The sequence below is a fragment of the Grammomys surdaster genome, unplaced genomic scaffold (genome assembly GCF_004785775.1).
Source record: "Grammomys surdaster isolate TR1022 unplaced genomic scaffold, NIH_TR_1.0 211, whole genome shotgun sequence".
NCBI lineage: Eukaryota > Metazoa > Chordata > Mammalia > Rodentia > Muridae > Grammomys > Grammomys surdaster.
The window spans coordinates 582,050-601,356 of NW_021604656.1; the positions used below are offsets into that span (position 1 = coordinate 582,050).

General features: G+C 44.6%; 1 protein-coding gene across 1 annotated transcript in view; it reads right to left on the bottom strand.

The window, feature by feature from the left end:
* The window catches only part of Shc3 (SHC adaptor protein 3), a 120,164-nt gene that overhangs the window by 57,555 nt on the left and 43,302 nt on the right, over window positions 1-19,307 (bottom strand). Inside the window, exon 2 of the mRNA XM_028772141.1 lies at window positions 14,302-14,372. Coding sequence (XP_028627974.1) covers window positions 14,302-14,372 — 71 coding nt within the window. The remainder of the gene's footprint in view (window positions 1-14,301; window positions 14,373-19,307) is intronic.

A 19,307-nucleotide genomic window follows, 5' to 3' on the forward strand; every position in this document is an offset into this window, starting at 1 on the left:
TTCTTTCTTTCTTTCTTCCTTTCTTTCTTTCTTTCTTTCTTTCTTTCTTTCTTTCTTTCTTTCTTTCTTTCTTTTTGTTTGTTTTTTTCCAGACAGGGTTTCTCTGTGTAGCCCTGGCTGTCCTGGAACTCACTCTGTAGACCAGGCTGGCCTCGAACTCAGAAATCCGCCTGCCTCTGCCTCCCAAGTGCTGGGATTAAAGGCATGCGCCACCACTGCCCAGCCTATGTAGCTTTTCTAAGTTGTTTGTTCTTGTATCATCTGTGTAGCTGCTTCAGGGTTTTATATACAGATGAAGACAGTTTTATTTTGCTTTGTCCTGTTGGCATGGTTTTTTCCTTTCTTGTCTCATTGCTCTGTCATGGATCTCTCAGATGGTGTTAAATAGCCATGAAAGCAATGCTACTCTTCCTACAGCTCTTAAAGGGAAATGTCCTCACTGTGCACTGACACTGGCTGTGGATTTGTGGATGCCCTGTCACTGTGCTGAAATGGTTTTCTCTTCCCAATGTTTTCAGGTTTCTATTGGGCATCTTTTCTGCCTACATCAAGCTGTTCATACGATTTTTATTTTATTTTAAGTATTAAACCCAGTGTATAATGTTGCAAAATACCTTCAGAGTGTGATATGTTATCTTCCTAAGGCATAGCTGGATTCTGTTTGAAAGTTCCTCATAAGAGGTTTGTGTCTGTCTGTGAGGTGTTCTGCTGAGTTCTTTTCCTTGACGGTCTCTGTCTGGTTTATAGTTTCAGGATAACATTGGACTCATGAAGGGAATTGGAAAGTGTCCCTTCTGTTTGGTGGAACAGATTGTGGGAACTGGTGTTACCTCTCCCTTAAGTGTTTGGAGCCATCTGGCCTTGGAGTTTTCTCTATGGGGAGGTCTCCTTTCGTCATCAGTTTCATTCAATAGATAGAGTCTATATAGGTCACCTGCTCTTCATTCAGGGAACTTAGACAGTTGGAGCCTTCCAAGAATTCATCCATTTTGTCTGGGTTACCAAGTCTACTGGCACAGCTGTCCTGTTTCCTCTCACTCCTCAGTATGCACAGTTCAGTATGGACGGTGTCCAGCCTTTGTTCCTGGTGTTGTGTGTATTCTGTGACTCTCCCCACCTCCTCTTCTCTCCTTCCTTTTGTTCTCTTCTAAGTCTTCTTCCCCTCTCCATCTCTTCCTCCGATCTCTGTTTATTGCCTTTAGAGATCTTTTATGCTGCATTAGTGTCCTTGTTATTTACTATCTTCATCAGTAGAGAGTGTGTGTGTGTGTGTGTACATGCACATCATGACACAAGTACAAAGGTCACAGGACAACTTGTAAGAATTGGTTCTTTCTCTCTGCAGAGAGTTGCTAAAATTAAACTCAGATTGTCAAGTGTGCACCAATTAACCATCCCTCCCTTTTTAACGATATATTTTTAAAAGTCACTATTGCTTTCACATTTTTATGCTTGTTTTGGGTACACTTTTGTCATTTCCAGAGCTCCTGGAATGGCATAAAGGACAAGGACACCCAGGAAGACTCTGGTAACAGAGCTGCCAGTCAAGAAGTGACTCAGTGACTTGGGCTCCAAATCTGACATTTCTAGGAACACTTTCTTCTTTCCCTTTTCCTATAAAAGAGGTCTCACTATCACTCAGGCTATTGGTTCTGGGTTCTGTGTTGTGTGTCTCTCCTCTCCCCTCCTTTCTTTGTGCCCTTCCTGCCTCAGCCTCCTCAGTGCTAAGCTCTCGGGTCTGTGCTGTTTCACTCACAGGAGCACTTTTTAATATTGTTCTATTTTCCTCTTAACAGACACAAAACTGTTATTTTGATATAAATCTTGTCTACAATAATCCAGAATATATTTTTTCTATATATTTACTGAGTCAAAGTGACAAAGGGGCATTGTGTCATGTCTAACAGGGTGGGAGGGGCTTACATAGTGTTTACGAGATAACAGTTTTAAAGTGGATCCCAAGAGAAGTGGAGCAGGTTTGAGAGGTGAGCAAAGGAAATGAGAGCCAACGTGAGGGATGCTTAGCGGAGATGCCGGCCAGGCCGGCGGAACTCTGCAAGCTAAGAACATTCCTGAGCGCAGCATTCTGCAGCTGGCAGAAACACTGTGGGGTGTACTGAGAATTCGCATGTTTCAGCAAATTGATCTGTTAGCAGGAATAAGAAACTATAGCCGTGGGGTGAAGGCTCAGTGGGTAAAGTACAAGTGTGAGGATCTAACTTTGGATCCCCAGAACCCACCCCAAAGAAACTACACAGAGTAGTTCATGGGTGTAATCCCAAGTCTCCTACCATGAGCGGAGAGGTAGAAACAAGAGAATGCCTGAAAGCTTGCAGGACAGCTAACCTGGTATATGCACCAGAATACATTCTCCAACAAGATGGAAAGTGAGGGAAGACACCTCAGGCTGTTCCCAACCTTCATACACACACCATGGCATGTGTACACTGGCACTCACACACAAAAGCATGAGAACACACACATACACATATATGTATATGTACATACACATACATATACACATACATATATATGCATACATGTATGCATGCATATATACATACACACATGCATACATATATACACACACATACATACATACACAGTTATACCTACACAGATACATACACATGCACACATACATATATACATGCATATACACACATATAGACATATACATTCAATATGGCACATATATAGATACATAGATACATACATATACACACATACATAGACATACACATTCATAGGTAGATACATACATGTATACATGCATACATACAGACACATGCATATATGTGGAACTGCGTAAGGGAATTCTGGGTCATGGCTGGGCAGTTGCCTAGAACCCCAAGACTCTGCATGAGAACCAGCAGGAGTTCAGCACACCCCAAGAACCCAGGGTCCTGAAAAGCAGTCTAGTCTCCATAGAATTACATTTTTCAGTCATGTAGGCCAGACAGCCCCTCCCAAAGTGCACAGGTAGAGGGCGTGACTAGAGGCCTCAGGCCCTAGGGATTTACATACTAATGAAGGCGAGAGGGCAGAGCAAATTAAACATGCCTCCCCAGATCCTCCCTATATCCTACCCCAATCCTCCCCCTTTTTCCCTCCCTATATAACTCGGGTCTGCCCTGAGTTTTACGGGGGTACAACCAGATCCATCTACCATCTGCCATGACAATAAACCCTTTTGGAACCAAGGACTTCCTCGTGTCATTGAGGCCTGCCACCGCCAAAGCCTCCAGGCTGCTGGAACCTCAGACATTCCTCGTGCATGTGGGACCCACCGCAGAGTGGAAAGCCTCCGGGACTCCACTGTTGTGGCCCTCTATTTTTTTCCCCACACATATATACATATGTACAAACATACACACACATATAGACATATACACTCATGCACAGATACATACATATATACACACATACACACACACACACACACACTTTTTTTTTTAATTAGGAACAAAGGAAATTGAAGATAAGCGTAGAAAACAGGGGAAGCAGTCACCAGAAGGAGCTGGCAATCCCTGGCAATTGAACAAGGAGGAAGCATGAGCTGAAACAGACCCGAGCTGTGGTGACAGCAAAGACTGCCAGGAGAGATGCCAGGAGGGCACTGTGGTGGTAGTGGTCGAGGGAAAATAACCTCAACATGGTGACAGACTCAAGACTGCACCCTCTCTCTGACCACCCTGGCATCATGCACCGCCAGATGGCTTCTGTAGATACAGTCCTGGATGACAAGTAGATGCCGAGGGGTAGGGACAATTTTTCTTTTAACCTAGAAGTACTACGTGCCACAGTGTGTATATTTAAGGCAATGAGATTTGTCAACAGGAGATGATGTGACAAAAAAAATGAAAATTTGGGGCCAGTGAGAAAGTTCAGAGAGTGGAGAAGCTTGTCACTAAGACTGAATAGCCAAGTTCAAGCCCCAAGCCCCATGTAGTAGAAGAGAACCTACTCTACTCCCACAGGTTGTCCTCTGACCTCCGCATGTGTGCTATGACATATATGCATACACACACACACATGCATACACAAAAACAAATAAATATTTTTTTAAAGAGACGAAAATATGACTCTGAGCTAAGCTGGCTGAGCCCTTGTCTGTGCTGAGCTAATTAAATGCTTTTCAGACACCAACTCGGTGGATTCCCAATCCTACTGAGGAGGAGGCACCATCACAGGTGAACTGCAGTGCTGGTGAACCTCATGAAATACGGGGAAGTAAAGCCATGTGCACAGGGTCACCCAGCTGTAAAGCCCTGAGTCCAGGCTGCCTGGCTCTAAACCTACTCAAGAGGCTGTCTCTGACAAGAGCAGAGGGATCCTTCTGGAATCGTCTATTTGGGAGATGTTGACGGCAGAAAAGGAGCAGTAGAGGAGGTACACTGTGACACAAATGTGTTTCTGGCCTGAGGACTATAAATACACACCATGCCAGATGGTCCTCACAGGGAGCACGGGGAAGAGGACCACAGATCTGTGGTACGGATGCTATTTAAACCAGCTTCAGCCACCATGTCCTCTGTGATCTCCATTTTTAAAATTCCTACATGAGTGGGCTCCTTTGAAAAGAAAATAAATAAGTGGACTCGTTTCCAAAGCTGTGGTTTCAGGGACAGTCATTGCACTGCATGGTTCTGAAGTTAAAAATGAATTCCAGAGACTTAACAAAAAATAGTTTCTCATGGAATAAAGAATAATACTTCCCAGAGTGGGTTCCTGGACAGAATTAGCACCTCAAAAACGTGTTGGAAGCTGACATTCATGTGGTCCACCTTGTTCCTCATGCCACGCAGTTTTGCTCACTGAGTTATCTCCATACCCCCAATTCCTTCTTAAGCTGGACCCCAATATCAGAAGTCCCATCCGTCCAGTGCCCTCAGCAAGGGGAAGATGGAGTCCCTTGGTTCCCTGTCATCATCTGAAGCTAAGGCAGAAGTTCTCTTGGGAACATCCTGAGCAACCCACTGCTACAGTTTTCATCTTGATGTTCCTCTCTGTCCCCACTCTCACCCTCCCACCCCCCATCAAAGGCCTTGTGCTTGGTTCTATCCAACCTGGTGTCAATCATTGGGAGGCAGGCCTTACAGTAGAGGGTCTTAGGCCTGTGGGAGCATGTCCTTAAAGGGGATTGTGGTCTTGTGTCTTGTTCCCTCCCTCCCCCCACCTCTCAGCTCATGATGTAACTGGTTTTGCAAAGCCACCTGGTTTGGCCATATTGAACTGCCTCCTCAAGGGACCAGCCAATCATGGAGTAAAACCTTCAGGACTGTGAGGAAAAAATAAACTTTTTCTCTGTGTAAGTCAATTGCCTCTGCTGTTTTGTTATACTGACATCAAATGTGCATGCCCCAGAAGCAAACTGTCCCAGGGAGACCGTCCTCCCATCTCCCCAGTCTAGAATATGGCATTCCTTCCCCAAAATATCTTCCACAAACAGATAGTTTTGCCAGGAGGCAGAGACACCTTCCTAGGCAGTCAATAAACAAACAATGAATCAATCTAGAGGCCCCTCTTTGACATGTGGTGTGGTTGACACCATGTCACTATGACAAATACCTCCCGAAAACAGCTTAAGGGAAGAAAGAGTTATTTAGGATCATGGCATCAGGGGACTTCAGTCCATAGAGATGGCCTGGGGGAAATTCATGCTGTCAGGAGTATATGTCAGAGACAATTCTCATTGCTGCCAAGAGAACAGGCCAGATCCAGGAGTGGACACAACCTTCAAACTCTAACCAGTTGTTCCAATGGGCTTCACCCGTTCTCTGCATGAACTTCCTCCAGCCAGCTGGTCTTCCTTTTCTTGTCTTAGTCACCCAAGCTCAGCCAGTTTCCAACACCCATGCCAGTCCAGGGATCCATCTTCCACCCACACATGCACATTTTAGAATTGTTTGTTCTGGAGGTAGGAGGGAGACTCATAAGTTCAGGAAGTAAACAAAACTTACAAGACTCACAAGACCTCCACCCAAGGTTATATAAGCAGAAGGGATTTCTGGTGAGAGGACACTCTTGTTAGCCAAGCTGCTTATAAGTCATATGGGCACTTCATAACTCAGCTTCCATGGAGCTGCTATCTCCTAAGAGCCTCCATATACCATATCTTGGGATCCTATTGGTGATTGAAGAGAGTGTGCATATTAAAACACACACACACCTGAGGTCTTATCAAGGTAACACCTGTGGGCCCTTACTATCGGCCATGGCTGTCATGGTCATTGGCACACAGTAATATCTTGCCCACCTTTCACAATTGAGAAGAATCTGGTATCATCATCATGGTCAAGGGACTGCACACAACATCAGAACAGGGTAAGAACCCTGTTCTAAAGGACAGAGCCCAGGTCCTTGTGCCCCATGGTTGCTTTCATGTCCTAACATGGAGGCTTAGAGCCGGGTGTGTGCAGTGTACCATGGTCTCTGGAGCTGACCCACATCCTCACTGGGTGCCAACTGGAAGTTCTGCCCAGAATGTATTTGCACAATCACTTGTATCTAGTGAGTATAGTTCAATGAGAGAGCCTGTCTCAAACAATGGCCACCGTGCTCCCTCTTCGGTGAGACTGGAAGAGAAACTTGCCAGTGTTTGCTGCTCCCTCTTCAGAGAAGTATTCCTGGACTCAACTCCATCAAGGGGGACCGCCTTCCACATTCCCAAATTAACAGCCCCTCATCTTCATGAGTGTGTATATAGTCCATTGCCCTGAACTCGGGACACCAAGGGCCTCTGCTGCACCTCCTGTGCTAGGCACAGACTTAAACACAAATACCAATAGATCAGAGGAGACCAGAGAACACAAATATTCCAGCTGAGGAAGGCCAGTGTTCCAATGCCACCTGAGTTTCATTCCAAAGGCAGAGCACACACATGCACAGGTGACTTTTGAAAAGCCACCCCCAAACACGGAAACACTAAGTCCTTCCTGCTTCCTCTTGACCTCATGTGGGGTGGGAGGGGAGACAGTCAGGCTGGAAGCATGTGTTTTAGGACGAGCACACTTAGAATGAGCAGGTTAGGGCTCAAATCCAGAGACAGCTATTCTGAGATGCCTGAGTGTACGGGGTGCAGAGAGGGCCAATTCACACTGGTGTTCTCTCTCCTCATTCTGAGACTTGCCCAGCTTCAGAGGAGCTAGCTACAAAAATAGACTCTCTCCTTTCTCTGGCGCAGCTAACTGAAATCAACATGGGGGCTGTTTGTTTTGTAGCAAGAAGGGAAATTTGGAATACGAGCAATGACTTGTAAGGGTGAAATGGTGATTTGGCTCCTTCTCATTCCTAAGGGAGCAGGTGGACATGGGTCACCTTCTTCAGCTACGCTGTGACAGGTGGCCAAAGACAGAGCATGACATGTTTTGTGTGGTAGCAAGGTTCCCTAGTATCACCTCACCTGATGTTTCTCAAATGAGAAAGTTACCCTAATCCAGTTAAGATCACCATGCCTTCAGGGACATGAAGCCCCTGGAATAATTCCTGCACACTAAGAGTTGGTACCATACACCTCCAGGAGGAAGTAATTTCTAGGAGGCCTGGATAAAAAGTGTTCGGCACCCACCAGAAGTGTCACGGGGCCACATAATCCCCAAGGCTCCCACTAACCCAGGCCCCACCTGTCCTTCTCCCTTTCCCTCATCTTCACACACAAACCTACTCCTGATGAGGACGAGGCTGAAGAAAGCAAACCCACTGTAAACAACACAACCCACTTGTTAGTAAATGTGCCCTTTCTTAAAACCCACTGTGCCGTTGGAGTGCAGTGTGGGGTCAGGACGCCGATCAAGACTCACAGGTCTGAAAGCAATGAAGGAAGAGTTTTACCTGGAGTTAGAGAATGGGAGAAGCCAGTGGCTGGGCTTCCAGGTGAAAACTGGAAGGTGAGGAGACCACGCCCACACAGGGGCCGGTATGAGGAGACCACGCCCACATGGGGCAGGTATGATGAGACCACACCCACACAGGGGCAGATATGAAGAGACCACACGCACTGGGTAGGTGTGCCAAGGCCATGCTCATAAAGGGGCAGGCAGACGAGGCTACACCCCAGTACACACATAGAACTGCCATTCTCAAAAACACTGTTCAGGCCTCTGCTTCCTTTTCATAGGCCAGGCCTTATCTGCTCTTTGCTCAAGTTCAAAGCCGGTAACTAGCAATGGTGTATTTCCCCTTCAGATCAACACCATGTGTTCACAAGCTCTACCTTCCTAGTCAAGCCCTTTGCACGAATAGAGTCCGTGTCCCAGCTTGGCACCAGATCCCTTGCTCATGACAGACCGTGTGTCTGTGGGTGCCTCTACTGCATGTGTTTGCTACATCACTTTAAATACCCACAGATGTTAGCACCCAGAGGAACTCTGAGACCCCAACCCTGAGCAAGGACAGAGAGAAAGGGAAGAAAGATGCTTTCCTTTCACAGCTATTACTAGAACAGAATCTTCCTATTCAGAAACAGAGTGCAGAACAGCCATAAAGCCCTTGTGGGATGTGCTGATGCACAAGGCCCCAGAACTCACAGGGTCTAGAATTCACATGGGTCTGTGAGCCTATTTAAATAAGGGATGCAAAGAACCTAAAACACACCCAATTGTTTTCCTCTCCAGAGTTTAGAAATGCAAGCTCATGTTGGATTCAGAACAGCATCTTATCAATCACCTTCAACTCACTCAAGACTCCAGCAAGCCACACGTGGCTGAGGACACAAGTCCACAGGACCCAAAGAGGAAGCGAATCGGTTGCTTACCAGATTCATCCCAGCATTGCAGGGAGTTGGAATAGGATCCTTTGTGACCAGAGATCCCTGTGTGACTTCTGTGATGACTCTTAAGGAGAGAGGTTGTGTCATTGCTATGACCAAACAGATAACTAGGAACAGCTTTGGGGGCAGGGTTTGTTTGGCTTATAGTTGAGCTTAAGAAGGGGTACAGTCTACTGTGGTGATGGTGGCCTGGCAGCCAGAGCATACAACAGCTGGTCATGTCACATCCACAGTTGAGAAGCAGAGAGAAATGAATGCCAATCAACCCCATTTCGTTTTTATTCAACCTGGGAATAGCGCTGCCCTCATTCAAGGTAAGTCGTCCCTGCTCTGTTAGATCTATCTGGAGACATTCTCATTGACTCCTCCAGAGATGTGTTTCCATGGTGATCCAAATCCCATTGATTTGACAACGAAAAAGAACCATCTCCCCCTGGATGCCCACAAGGAACGAGAAGGGAGATCCTCGCTTCTGTTCCTCAATCTGCTGTCCCATGGATCTGACTTAGGGCCTGATCAGACACACTTAGCATCTTGTGAAACTAGGATGTGACTTCTGGTTGATAACTGAAGTTGCCAATCTACATTAAGCATCAGGATTGTAATTTTCTGGGTATGAGCCACCTTTCTTAGGACTCAGGCTTTTCACTGTACTGTGTAAATAGATACTCACAACTTTCCACTGTCCAAAAATTTAGCCTTGGGGGACTTCCAGTAACAGAGTCTAACAGAACAGTGAACAAAGACATTTCTTGTCCACTTGCGGAGTCATAGCCATGCACAAATAAAGGCCTCCAGTGGCCTCCAATTGGGAACCAGGTCACATCAGCCCTGGTCCCTGTCCTTGGTCTTTGAGCCTTTTGGGGACCACAGAACAGGCAGAGATCATATCACAGTTGTGGGATTGGGGGAAGCAAGGCCACTCACAGTCCCGTGTCCACTGTGATGAATAGAATCTTGGCATTAGGACTGAATAAACGCCAAGAGAGGCAGGCCCCTGTGACCAAGCTTTGTCCTGTAGAATCTATAAATATTATTCTGGTCTCCTTACTATGTGTTCAAATCCAGACCAAGCTGAATATGTCAGGTAAAAATTGGCTCGACAGAGCTGGGCCCTACAGCCAGGCCATCTTCTCAGCAGAGTAGGCAGTGATTGGAGTGTACACATCACCTATCCCCGTAAACTAAGGTATCAAAAATATAAGATTTTTTGACAGCCATTGAGCCAGTAAGTCTGGAAGTATAGAGGGTGGTTCTGATGTTTTGATTTAATCAGGAATCTGTTTACCAACACTAAAGGTCCTTGCCCTCAACTGGCTTCTGATCTATCAATAAAGTTGCCATTAGCCAAAGGCTGAGCAAGGAGTGGGACACTTAAAGTTGCCAGGGTAGGATGCAGAGAGAATCTGGAGGACAGGGAGAGGGGGAAGGGGCCACAGTAACGCAGTAGCTGAAGAGAGAAATCCAGCCAGCCATGTGAGTTGTGGGGTAAGTAGCCTCTGGCTCCTTTTCCAATTGACCCTGGGATAGCAAGAAGTAGGAGTACACAATCCTAATTTAATTCTGGAGTTAGTCAAGGCATTTCAAGAATAACGTGTGTGTGTGTGTGTGTGTGTGTCCACGAGTGCGCATGTGTGTTTTCTATTCATGGATTGGAGATAGTTCTTTGGGGCAGGTGAACTCGTGCAACCGTCCTGGATCACAAAGGGGTGTAGACAAAACTACACACTACATAAAAGCAGTTAAATTTAGGTTTTTAAAGTTATGTGTTAGTTGGAAAATAGTTAAAAGACATGTTTTAGCTGGAAATCCATGACTTCTATCATTGAAAAAAAATCAATAAATAAATTTAGCTGCCAGGAATAGGATGAAATTAAATCTACCTTGAAAAAGGTCTATAACACCACTGTCAGTGTCTCCAAATAATATATGGGTAAAATTTTTAAGTTATATTTTAAAGTGCAGTAAACAGATACATAGAGTTTATTTACTTACAAAATGAACTTAATCAAATATCATGGCTGAAATACTTTTAGAAATAAGTCCACCCAGTGTCTCTGTAATCTGACCATACAAAGTTCCGTGCAACCTTTCCAGAATATCTTTGCTATATAAATTATGGGGGAAGTATTTAATTAGATAGGCAGGCACAGTTAACATAAAGGCCTTAAAAGCTCCACACTGGAAGGAAAGAAGGAGAGAAGGGCTTAAGGAATAAAAGAGAGAAAAAAAGTGACATAAATCTATTTCTATTTAAAACATATTTTTAAAGCTCCGCCCTGTGGTGAATATGCAAGGCATGGCAGAGCATTCCCTCCAGAGGAAAACAGCTCCTTTCAATTGCTAATGGATCAAATTGTTATTCTTGTGTGAGTGTGCTCCGGGAACGAACATCGATAAGAAACATGTTACGTAATAGAGATAACACCGGGAGAGATGGCATCACAGATAAATGACATAGCTCCCAAATGTCTAATGAACCCCAAGGCAATGCTGCTGAAACCAGAATGCAGCACCACCTTTTCTGAGCCTATGATTGACATTCCCCTTGCCCTAGTGTGCTGAAGCATTTTCACACCTCGGAATCGGACTGGAGAAAAGCATCCAAACTCCACACCCACCAGTGCTAGTCACCTGCTATCTTCTATGATGTGAGTGTGCTTCTGTTCACTTGGATTTCACCCACAGGCCCCTAAGAAGAATATCCTCACCTTAGGAGAAACTAATTATTTACTTGTTCCGCTTACTACCACCCCAGAGGAGCAGGGTGGTACTCCCTTAAATGACCCTCAGTCATTGGTGCGTCATCTGGCTCCTCAACACCGGGCACCTGGGCAGAGCAGACAGCTCACGTTCCTCAGCAGCACAACTCATGGCGGAGTTTAATGACTAGGTCAGTGGAACAAAAGTCTCTCCGAAATCCAAAGAGGAAACCCAGTAGAAATGATTGCACTAGAATTTAAAGACAGCCATCACACAGATGAATGTGAACACTGTACACAGTTCCCGCATCCCAAGGCACTGGGATCGCTCTGCACGTGTGACAGCGTGTGCTTTGCCAATGAGAGAAAGTCAAAATGGCCACTGTGGTGGTTTGACTAGGAATGCCCCCCAACCCCCACAGGCTCATATGCTCGAATTCTTGTCATTAGGAAGTGGCGCTACTTGAGAGGGATTGGGAGATAGACGTGGCCTTGTTGGAGAAGGTATGTTTCTTGGGGTGGGTCTGGGGATTTCAAACACTCAAGCCAAGCCCGGTCTCTCTCTGCTGCCTGTGGATCTGGATGTGGAACTCTCACCTCTTTCTCTAGTACCATGCCTGCCTGTCTGCTGTCACACTTCCCACCATGATAAGAGTGGACTAAATCTCTGAAAATGTAAGCAAGCCCCAATGAATGCTTTTCTTTATAAGAGTTGCCATGGTCATGGTGTCTCTCTCTTTCTTTTTTATTTTTTTAAGATTTATTTATTTTATGTATACAATCACACTGTCACTGTCTTCAGACACACCAGAAGAGGGCATCAGATCCCATTACAGATGGTTGTGAGCCACCATGTAGTTGACGGGAATTGAACTCAGGACCTCTGGAAGAGCAGTCAGTGCTCTTAACCACTGAGCCATCTTTCTGACCCCCATGGTGTCTCTTCACAGCAACATAACACTCTAAGACAGCCATCTTGTCTTCTGTCTTTGAGACACAGGAAGGAGAAACCAGACTCAATGATGTCTCCTTCCTGTGACTGTTTCCCCCTAGAAAATCAAATCACCACAAATACTATTCTTGCCCCTCCTGATTTAACCATCAACACCATCTGCCCTAACCCATATTCTAATGCTTCTGAACAGTCCCCAGCCCCACGACCAACCCCCTCACAAGCCCTGTAAGAGAAGCTAACTCCGCCTCTCTCATCCTACCCTGAAAAGCCCCTTCACTGGTCTGTTGACCCTGAGGTCCTGAGCACAGTGAATGAGTAAGTGACCAAAGAAACAGACTTTTCTTTTAGAAACTCTCACTTCAGACCACAATTCCTCTATCTTTTCACAAACTGGGTGGGAATGGAGTCCTTTGGTTTAGTTCACTGGTTTTGATATGTTCCCACCAAGTCCCTTGAGTTGCCTTAGGAAGAAGACAAATATCAGTGCTTGGCCATAGACTTCCCCTGTGAAGAGGAACAGGCATTATGTATGACAGTACTTAGGGCAGAGGTCCAGACGTAACAGGTAATGACTACATATGATGACTTAAACCTTCAGACGTGGTTTCCTGACTCAGAGAAGCACAATACAGTGACCTGGATGAAATAATCAAGTGTGACTCTCTGAGGAAGTTGTCTGAGCAATTTCACAACTGCCAATGCAATAGAGACCTCCAGGCCACAGGAGTGCTGCTACGTCACAGCCTCTGCTGTTTGCTGTAACATGACAAGCAATCAGTATTTGAAAAAAAAAAAAAGCTTGACTTTATTGGAAACTATATTTAGCTATAACGTTTCACTGAAAAGTGAGTGCTTCAGTCCTGGCTCATGAGAAGTTTAGAATGTAGGAAATACATAGAAAATACTTTAAATGATGGCCATTTGTAGGAAACGTACGTAGAACCGGAGATCGCTGTGCTAAGTGAAATAAGCCAGGCTAACAGAAGTGCATGTGTGTGTGTGTGTGTGTGTGTGTGTGTGTGTGTTAAGAGTGGAAAGGGGTGCTATGCCAGGGAAGGAGGCAAGGGGAACAAGAAAGGGGAATCGGGGACACATGATTTCTCTCATTTGTAGACTAAAGATTTAAATATATGCAACATTAATGCAGAAAGAGTATTTAGGGACAGAAGGGGACAAGTTGAAAGGGAAAGAGGACAAAAGAGAGTGACAGGAGGTGCATGTGAACACAGTACATTAGCATGTGTGTATGTGAAAGTATAATGAAATCTAGTATTTTATACTAAAATATTAATAACAATAAAACATCATAATGAAACCCAGTATTCTTGTATACAACCTAAAATATAAATTGGAAATAAAGTATTTTAAAAAGTCAATCTCCTTCCTAAATGATCTTCTCCCATGAACATTTCCACCTCTAACCTTGTGAAATTTGTTCTCCCTAAACACTTTGGAAATTCACTCTGGATATCTCAGTCTTCGTTTTTTTCAGAAAGAATATAGTTGGGTGATTTTAGTATTGACCTTGCACTAGTGGCTCCTACATTAGGGAAACAAACACACAGTCAAACCTTAAAAATGATTGTTTGCCACTTAATTATAAAAATATCCCAGAAGGCCTGTCATGGTGCTCCCAACAAGAGACATATCTCTCCATGCATGGACAGATACACCTATATTTTAACACAGTGTGGGTCCTGACTCTATCACCAGCCTCTGGTATTGGAAGGGGTGAGCTTTCTTATTCCTATTCCTTATTTCTATTACTATTCCTATTTCTTATTCCTTATTCAACCTAGAAATTCCTAGGTTGTGAACTTTTGAGCTTTTTCCTTTCAGAAATAAAGTCACAGGGTTTTTTGAAGAGAGCTTACCTGGTAACCTGAGTTCTTGTACTGAAGTCAAGAGACCTCATTGAGCGCAGAACTTCGATGCATCCCAAGTACTGTAAGGGGAAGAAATAGATCATGAGCTCTGGGAACTGAGAGCAACAGAAACGTCCTAACGATGTAGGGGGCTGGGGAAGCAATATACATTTCTTATGTCACACTGTACCTTTAAATTCAATGCGAATAGGAATAGTAAGAAGGGTTCAAGGTTAAAGGTGTCAGCTGCCAAGCCTCTTGCCCTGAATTTAATCCCTGAGACCTACATCTTAGGGATAGTAGGAGAGATACAACTCCTACAAGTTGTCCTCTGACTCCCATGTGGATACTGCTATTCTCTCTCTCTCTCTCTCTCTCTCTCTCTCTCTCACACACACACACACACACACACACACACACACAAAATAAGTTGTAATATGACTCTGGGTGTGATTATGTCTCTATTAAAATTCTTAACCCTAAACGTAAACCTGCCTCTATAGGAAACACCTTAAATGCCGAGATTGACAGAACCTTGACTTCTTTCAAACCTGTTAGCATTGCCGTTGTCATAACATGTATATTCTCAAAGCTTTTATTCAAGCATACCTTATATGCTGCCTAAGATGTAGAAATCTTAAATGTTTATGCTAATATTATTAAAACTTGTTTTCAATGGGATTGCTTCCCCCCTCAATCTGAACACCATGTTCCTGGGTCTGTACAAAATTTCTGAAGGTTCTCAATTTTTTTTTTAAAGAAAGAATTTGGCCACTTATACAACCGACACTTTCACTAATATCAACCTTCTGCCTTAGTTAGGTTTCAACTGCTGTGATTAAACACCATGACCAAAGGCAGCTTGGGGAGGAAAAGGTGTACTTCAGCTGACAGTTCCAGATCACTGAGAAAAGTAAAGGCAGGAACTCAAACAGGGCAGGAACTTGGAGTCAAGAATTTAGGCAGAGGCCACAGAGGAGTACTGCTTACTGGCTTATTCCCATAGCTTGCTCAGCCTGCTTTCTTATCTACCCCAGGACTACCAGCCCAGGGGTGGCTCCACCCACAATGGGCTGGACCTTCATTCATCAATCACTCACAAAGAAAATGCCCTACAGACTTGCCTACAAACTCATCTTCTGGAAGCATTTTCTCAATTTAGAGTCTGTCTTCCCAAATGTCTCTAGCTTATGTAATGTTGACATGAAACTAGTCAGGACACCTTCATGATTCAGTAACTATATCTATGAGGTTTTGAGTAAGCCACAGAGCACTTCAGTTGAACAGAAAACTTTCTTTGCTGTTTACCACAAGTTTCCAGAAGTTCAAATGTACACCATGCAGTTCGTGACTTTGATCAGTCTCACCCGTGAACACACACAAGTGGACAGACATTGTGACTATAGTCATGACAAGGGAGGCAGCCCCGGTCCTGTAAGCCCTGGGAAAGCTAGAAGACACAGGCGCCTTTAAATTTAGACTGAATGAGCCTCATAGTGTGGTGCAGAAAGGGGTTTGTTTGCATTATGCAGAAAACCCAAACTTAGGTCTGGCTTTGTCATCTATTGTTATGTAACTTTATGTAACACTTGACCCACTTCTCAAAACTGAGTCTCTGCAGCTGCAGATGTGGCTGGTCCTCCCTCCACTGCACCGATGTCAGTGTCAAGGTTACAGAAATCCATCAGCACCTGTGTCAAGGTTATTGACCCACCACTGCCAATGTCAAGGTTACAGAATGTCACCAGCTGAACCATCTGAGTCACGTGAATTCTAAGGCCAATGCCAGGATTCTGCTCTGTTAGCCCACTGCTGCAGATGTATCATCAGATGTCTATCGGAACCATCATTCTCAGGGCTGGGGAGATGGCTCAGTCATTAAAGTGATTGATTGCCTTCTAAGTTCGAGGACTTGAGTTTGGTCCCCCAGACCCATGTCAAATAAGGCAAACATGATTGCTGTGTGTTTGCGCATATGTTTAATCCACTTCTGAGAAGGCAGGGAGTGGAAGATCCCTGGAGCTTGCTGGACAGCCAGCAGAGTTGTATTTGTGGGCTTCAGGTTCAATGACCCTCTCTCTAAAAGTACGCTGGAGAGGGCTGGAGCGGGCTGGAGAGATGGCTTTGCAGTTAAGAACACACGCTGCTCGTCCAGAGATCCTGAGTTAATTCCCAGCAATCATTTGGTGGCCTACAACCATCTTTTAATGGAATTTCATTCCATCTTCTGGTATGCATGAAAACAGAACACTTGTATACACAAAATAATTAAAGAAATCTTTATTTTAAAAAGTTGGGGTAGAGAATGACTGAGGAAGACACTCAAAATCAACAATTGGCCTACACACACACACACACACACAGACACACACACACAGACACACACACACACAGACACACACACAGACACACACACACACAGACACACACACACAGACACACACACACACACACCCCTGTAGATACATGCAAACACACAGGAATAAGTACACACACACCTCTGTGCATACACTTCCATACACACTCATAACTCTCATTCATGAGTAAAGCATCCTGAGCACGCAGATTGGTACCATGCTTGACTTTCCTAAAACCTATTGGCAGCGCCATTTTAAGTAGAAGTATGTTTTTCAAACTACTGCTGAGTTATGTAAGCACAGAACTCAATGTTGCTCCTGTGACTGACAGGCCAAATGTCACATACTCACGTGATAACCACCATTATCAAAGTCATCACAGATACCACAACCACATTGCAGAGACATGTGAAACCCATGACCAAAGTCAAAAAGTTAGATGAACACACTTCACTACCCAGGGCTATGGTGGATGCCAAGCTCACTGGTGTCCTGGGACAATGGAAACACCACCACCACCACTGTGGTGACATTGATACAGGTCCAACATAGCAGAACTGTCCCAGAAAGCAGTGCAGCAGAGATCTGAGAACACCGCTAGCATTGTTATGATCAGAATCCAAGCTAGTCCAGAGACTGAGGCAGGAGGATCACAAGCTCAAGGCCTGACCAGGGAACACAGTGAGTGTAAGACCAGCCTGTGTAACTTAGTGCAAACCTGTCTCCAAAGAATAAATAAAAAGGGGGCTGGGGACGTAGCTTGGGGATAGAACACTTGCCTAGCATGTGTGAGGCCCTAGGTTCAACCTCCAATGCCATAAAAAAAAAAAAAGAATGAATCAATGAGTCAATGAAAATGTTTGATTTTGGGAGCAAATATGGAGACAAAGCGTGGACCAGAAACTGAAGGAGGGGCCATCCGGAGTCTACCCTACCTGGGGTCCATCCCATATGCAGTCACCAAAGGCAGCCACTGTAGTGGATGCTGACAGGAGCCTGATATGGCTGTCTCCTTAAAGGTCTGCCATAGCCTGACATATACAGAGGCAGATGCTCACAGCTAACCATTGAACTGATCATGGGGTTCCCAATGGAGGAGTTAGAGAAAGAAGGAGCTGAAGTGGTTTGCAGCCCCATGGGGAGAGCAACAATACCAACCAACCAGAGCCCTCAGGGTCTAAACCACCAGCCTGGGAGCACACAGGGAGGGACCCATGGCTCCAGTTGTATATGTAGGGGAGGATGGCCTTGTTGGGCAAAGGTGGGAGAGGACATCCTTGGTCCGGTAAAGGCTGATTGCCCCAGTGTGGGGGAATTTGAGGGCAGGGAGGTGGGAGTGGGTAGGGGCACACCCTCATAGAATCAGGAGGAGGGGAGATGGGATGGGGGTGTCTGATGGGGGGGAGGATGAGGAAAGGAGATAACATCTGAAATGTAAATAAATAAAATGTCCAATAAAAAATCAATAAAAAAATAAGAAGGCTGACATAAATTATGAATAGTAAAAAAGAAAGAAAGAAAGAAAATGTTTGATGCTAGAAACACACTGGTGTTGGCATTTTCTCAAAGAAAATATGAAGAAACATTCATTCACAGATGTGCGGAACTAATAGCTTCATCTCGGGGGGGAAGAGATTAAGAGAGAAGACTCCTAAAGCTTGTGGCCAATACCACGTGGAGTGTCAAGAGGTGAACGCATTCCCACTAAGGTCTGGGACTTGGTAAAGATGTGCATGTTTACCACCTCTGTTTAACACAGAGATGGAAGCCAAGACAACCAGTAAGTCAAAGAAATACACCACATTGGAACGGAAAAGGAAGGTATCAAACTGTCACTGTCTGTGTGTGTGTGTGTGTGTGTGTGTGTGTGTGTGTGTGTGTGTGTGTGTGTGTGTAGAATAATAAATAAAGAGTAATTAATAGTGATAACAAATTCAGCCAAACGGCAGGATACAAAATCAATGCAATCAAATCAATATCTTGTCTACACACCTATAACAAGTTACCTGAAGAAGAGCTCAGGAAAGCAAAGACATTTATAACGCTTACCAAAAATAACATCCCCAAAGATAGGTTAATTAAAGAGATGAGAGTTCCCTGAACTGGAAACAAGAAAATGCTTATAGGAAAAAATTGGAAGAAGGCACATACAGGCTGAAAGGCATCTCTTGTTTGTAGGTGGGAAAGAAAAATCCTATTAAATGTTTACACTGCCCCCTGAAATCTTCAGATTCAATGCAGCCCACATAAAAATATCAGTCACGTTCCCACAGAAGATCATCCTAAAATTCATATAGAACGACAAAAAAAAAAAAAAGAAAGTCAGAGAACAAAGTCATCGTTAGTGAAAACAGCTGTAAACATCACCATATCTGAGTACTTCGAAACAGACTGCAAAGCCGTAGTCGTACTGGCTAGCTTTATGTCAGTCTGACAGAAGCTAGAATCATCAGTTAGGCAGGAACCTCAATTAAGAAAATACCTTCATAGCTGGGCAGTGGTGGTGCACGCCTTTAATCCCAGCACTTGGGAGGCAGAGGCAGGTGGATTTCTGAGTTTGAGGCCAGCCTGGTCTACAGAGTGAGTTCCAGGACAGCCAGGGCTATACAGAGAAACCCTGTCTCGAAAAACAACAACAAAAAGAAAGAAAGAAAGAAA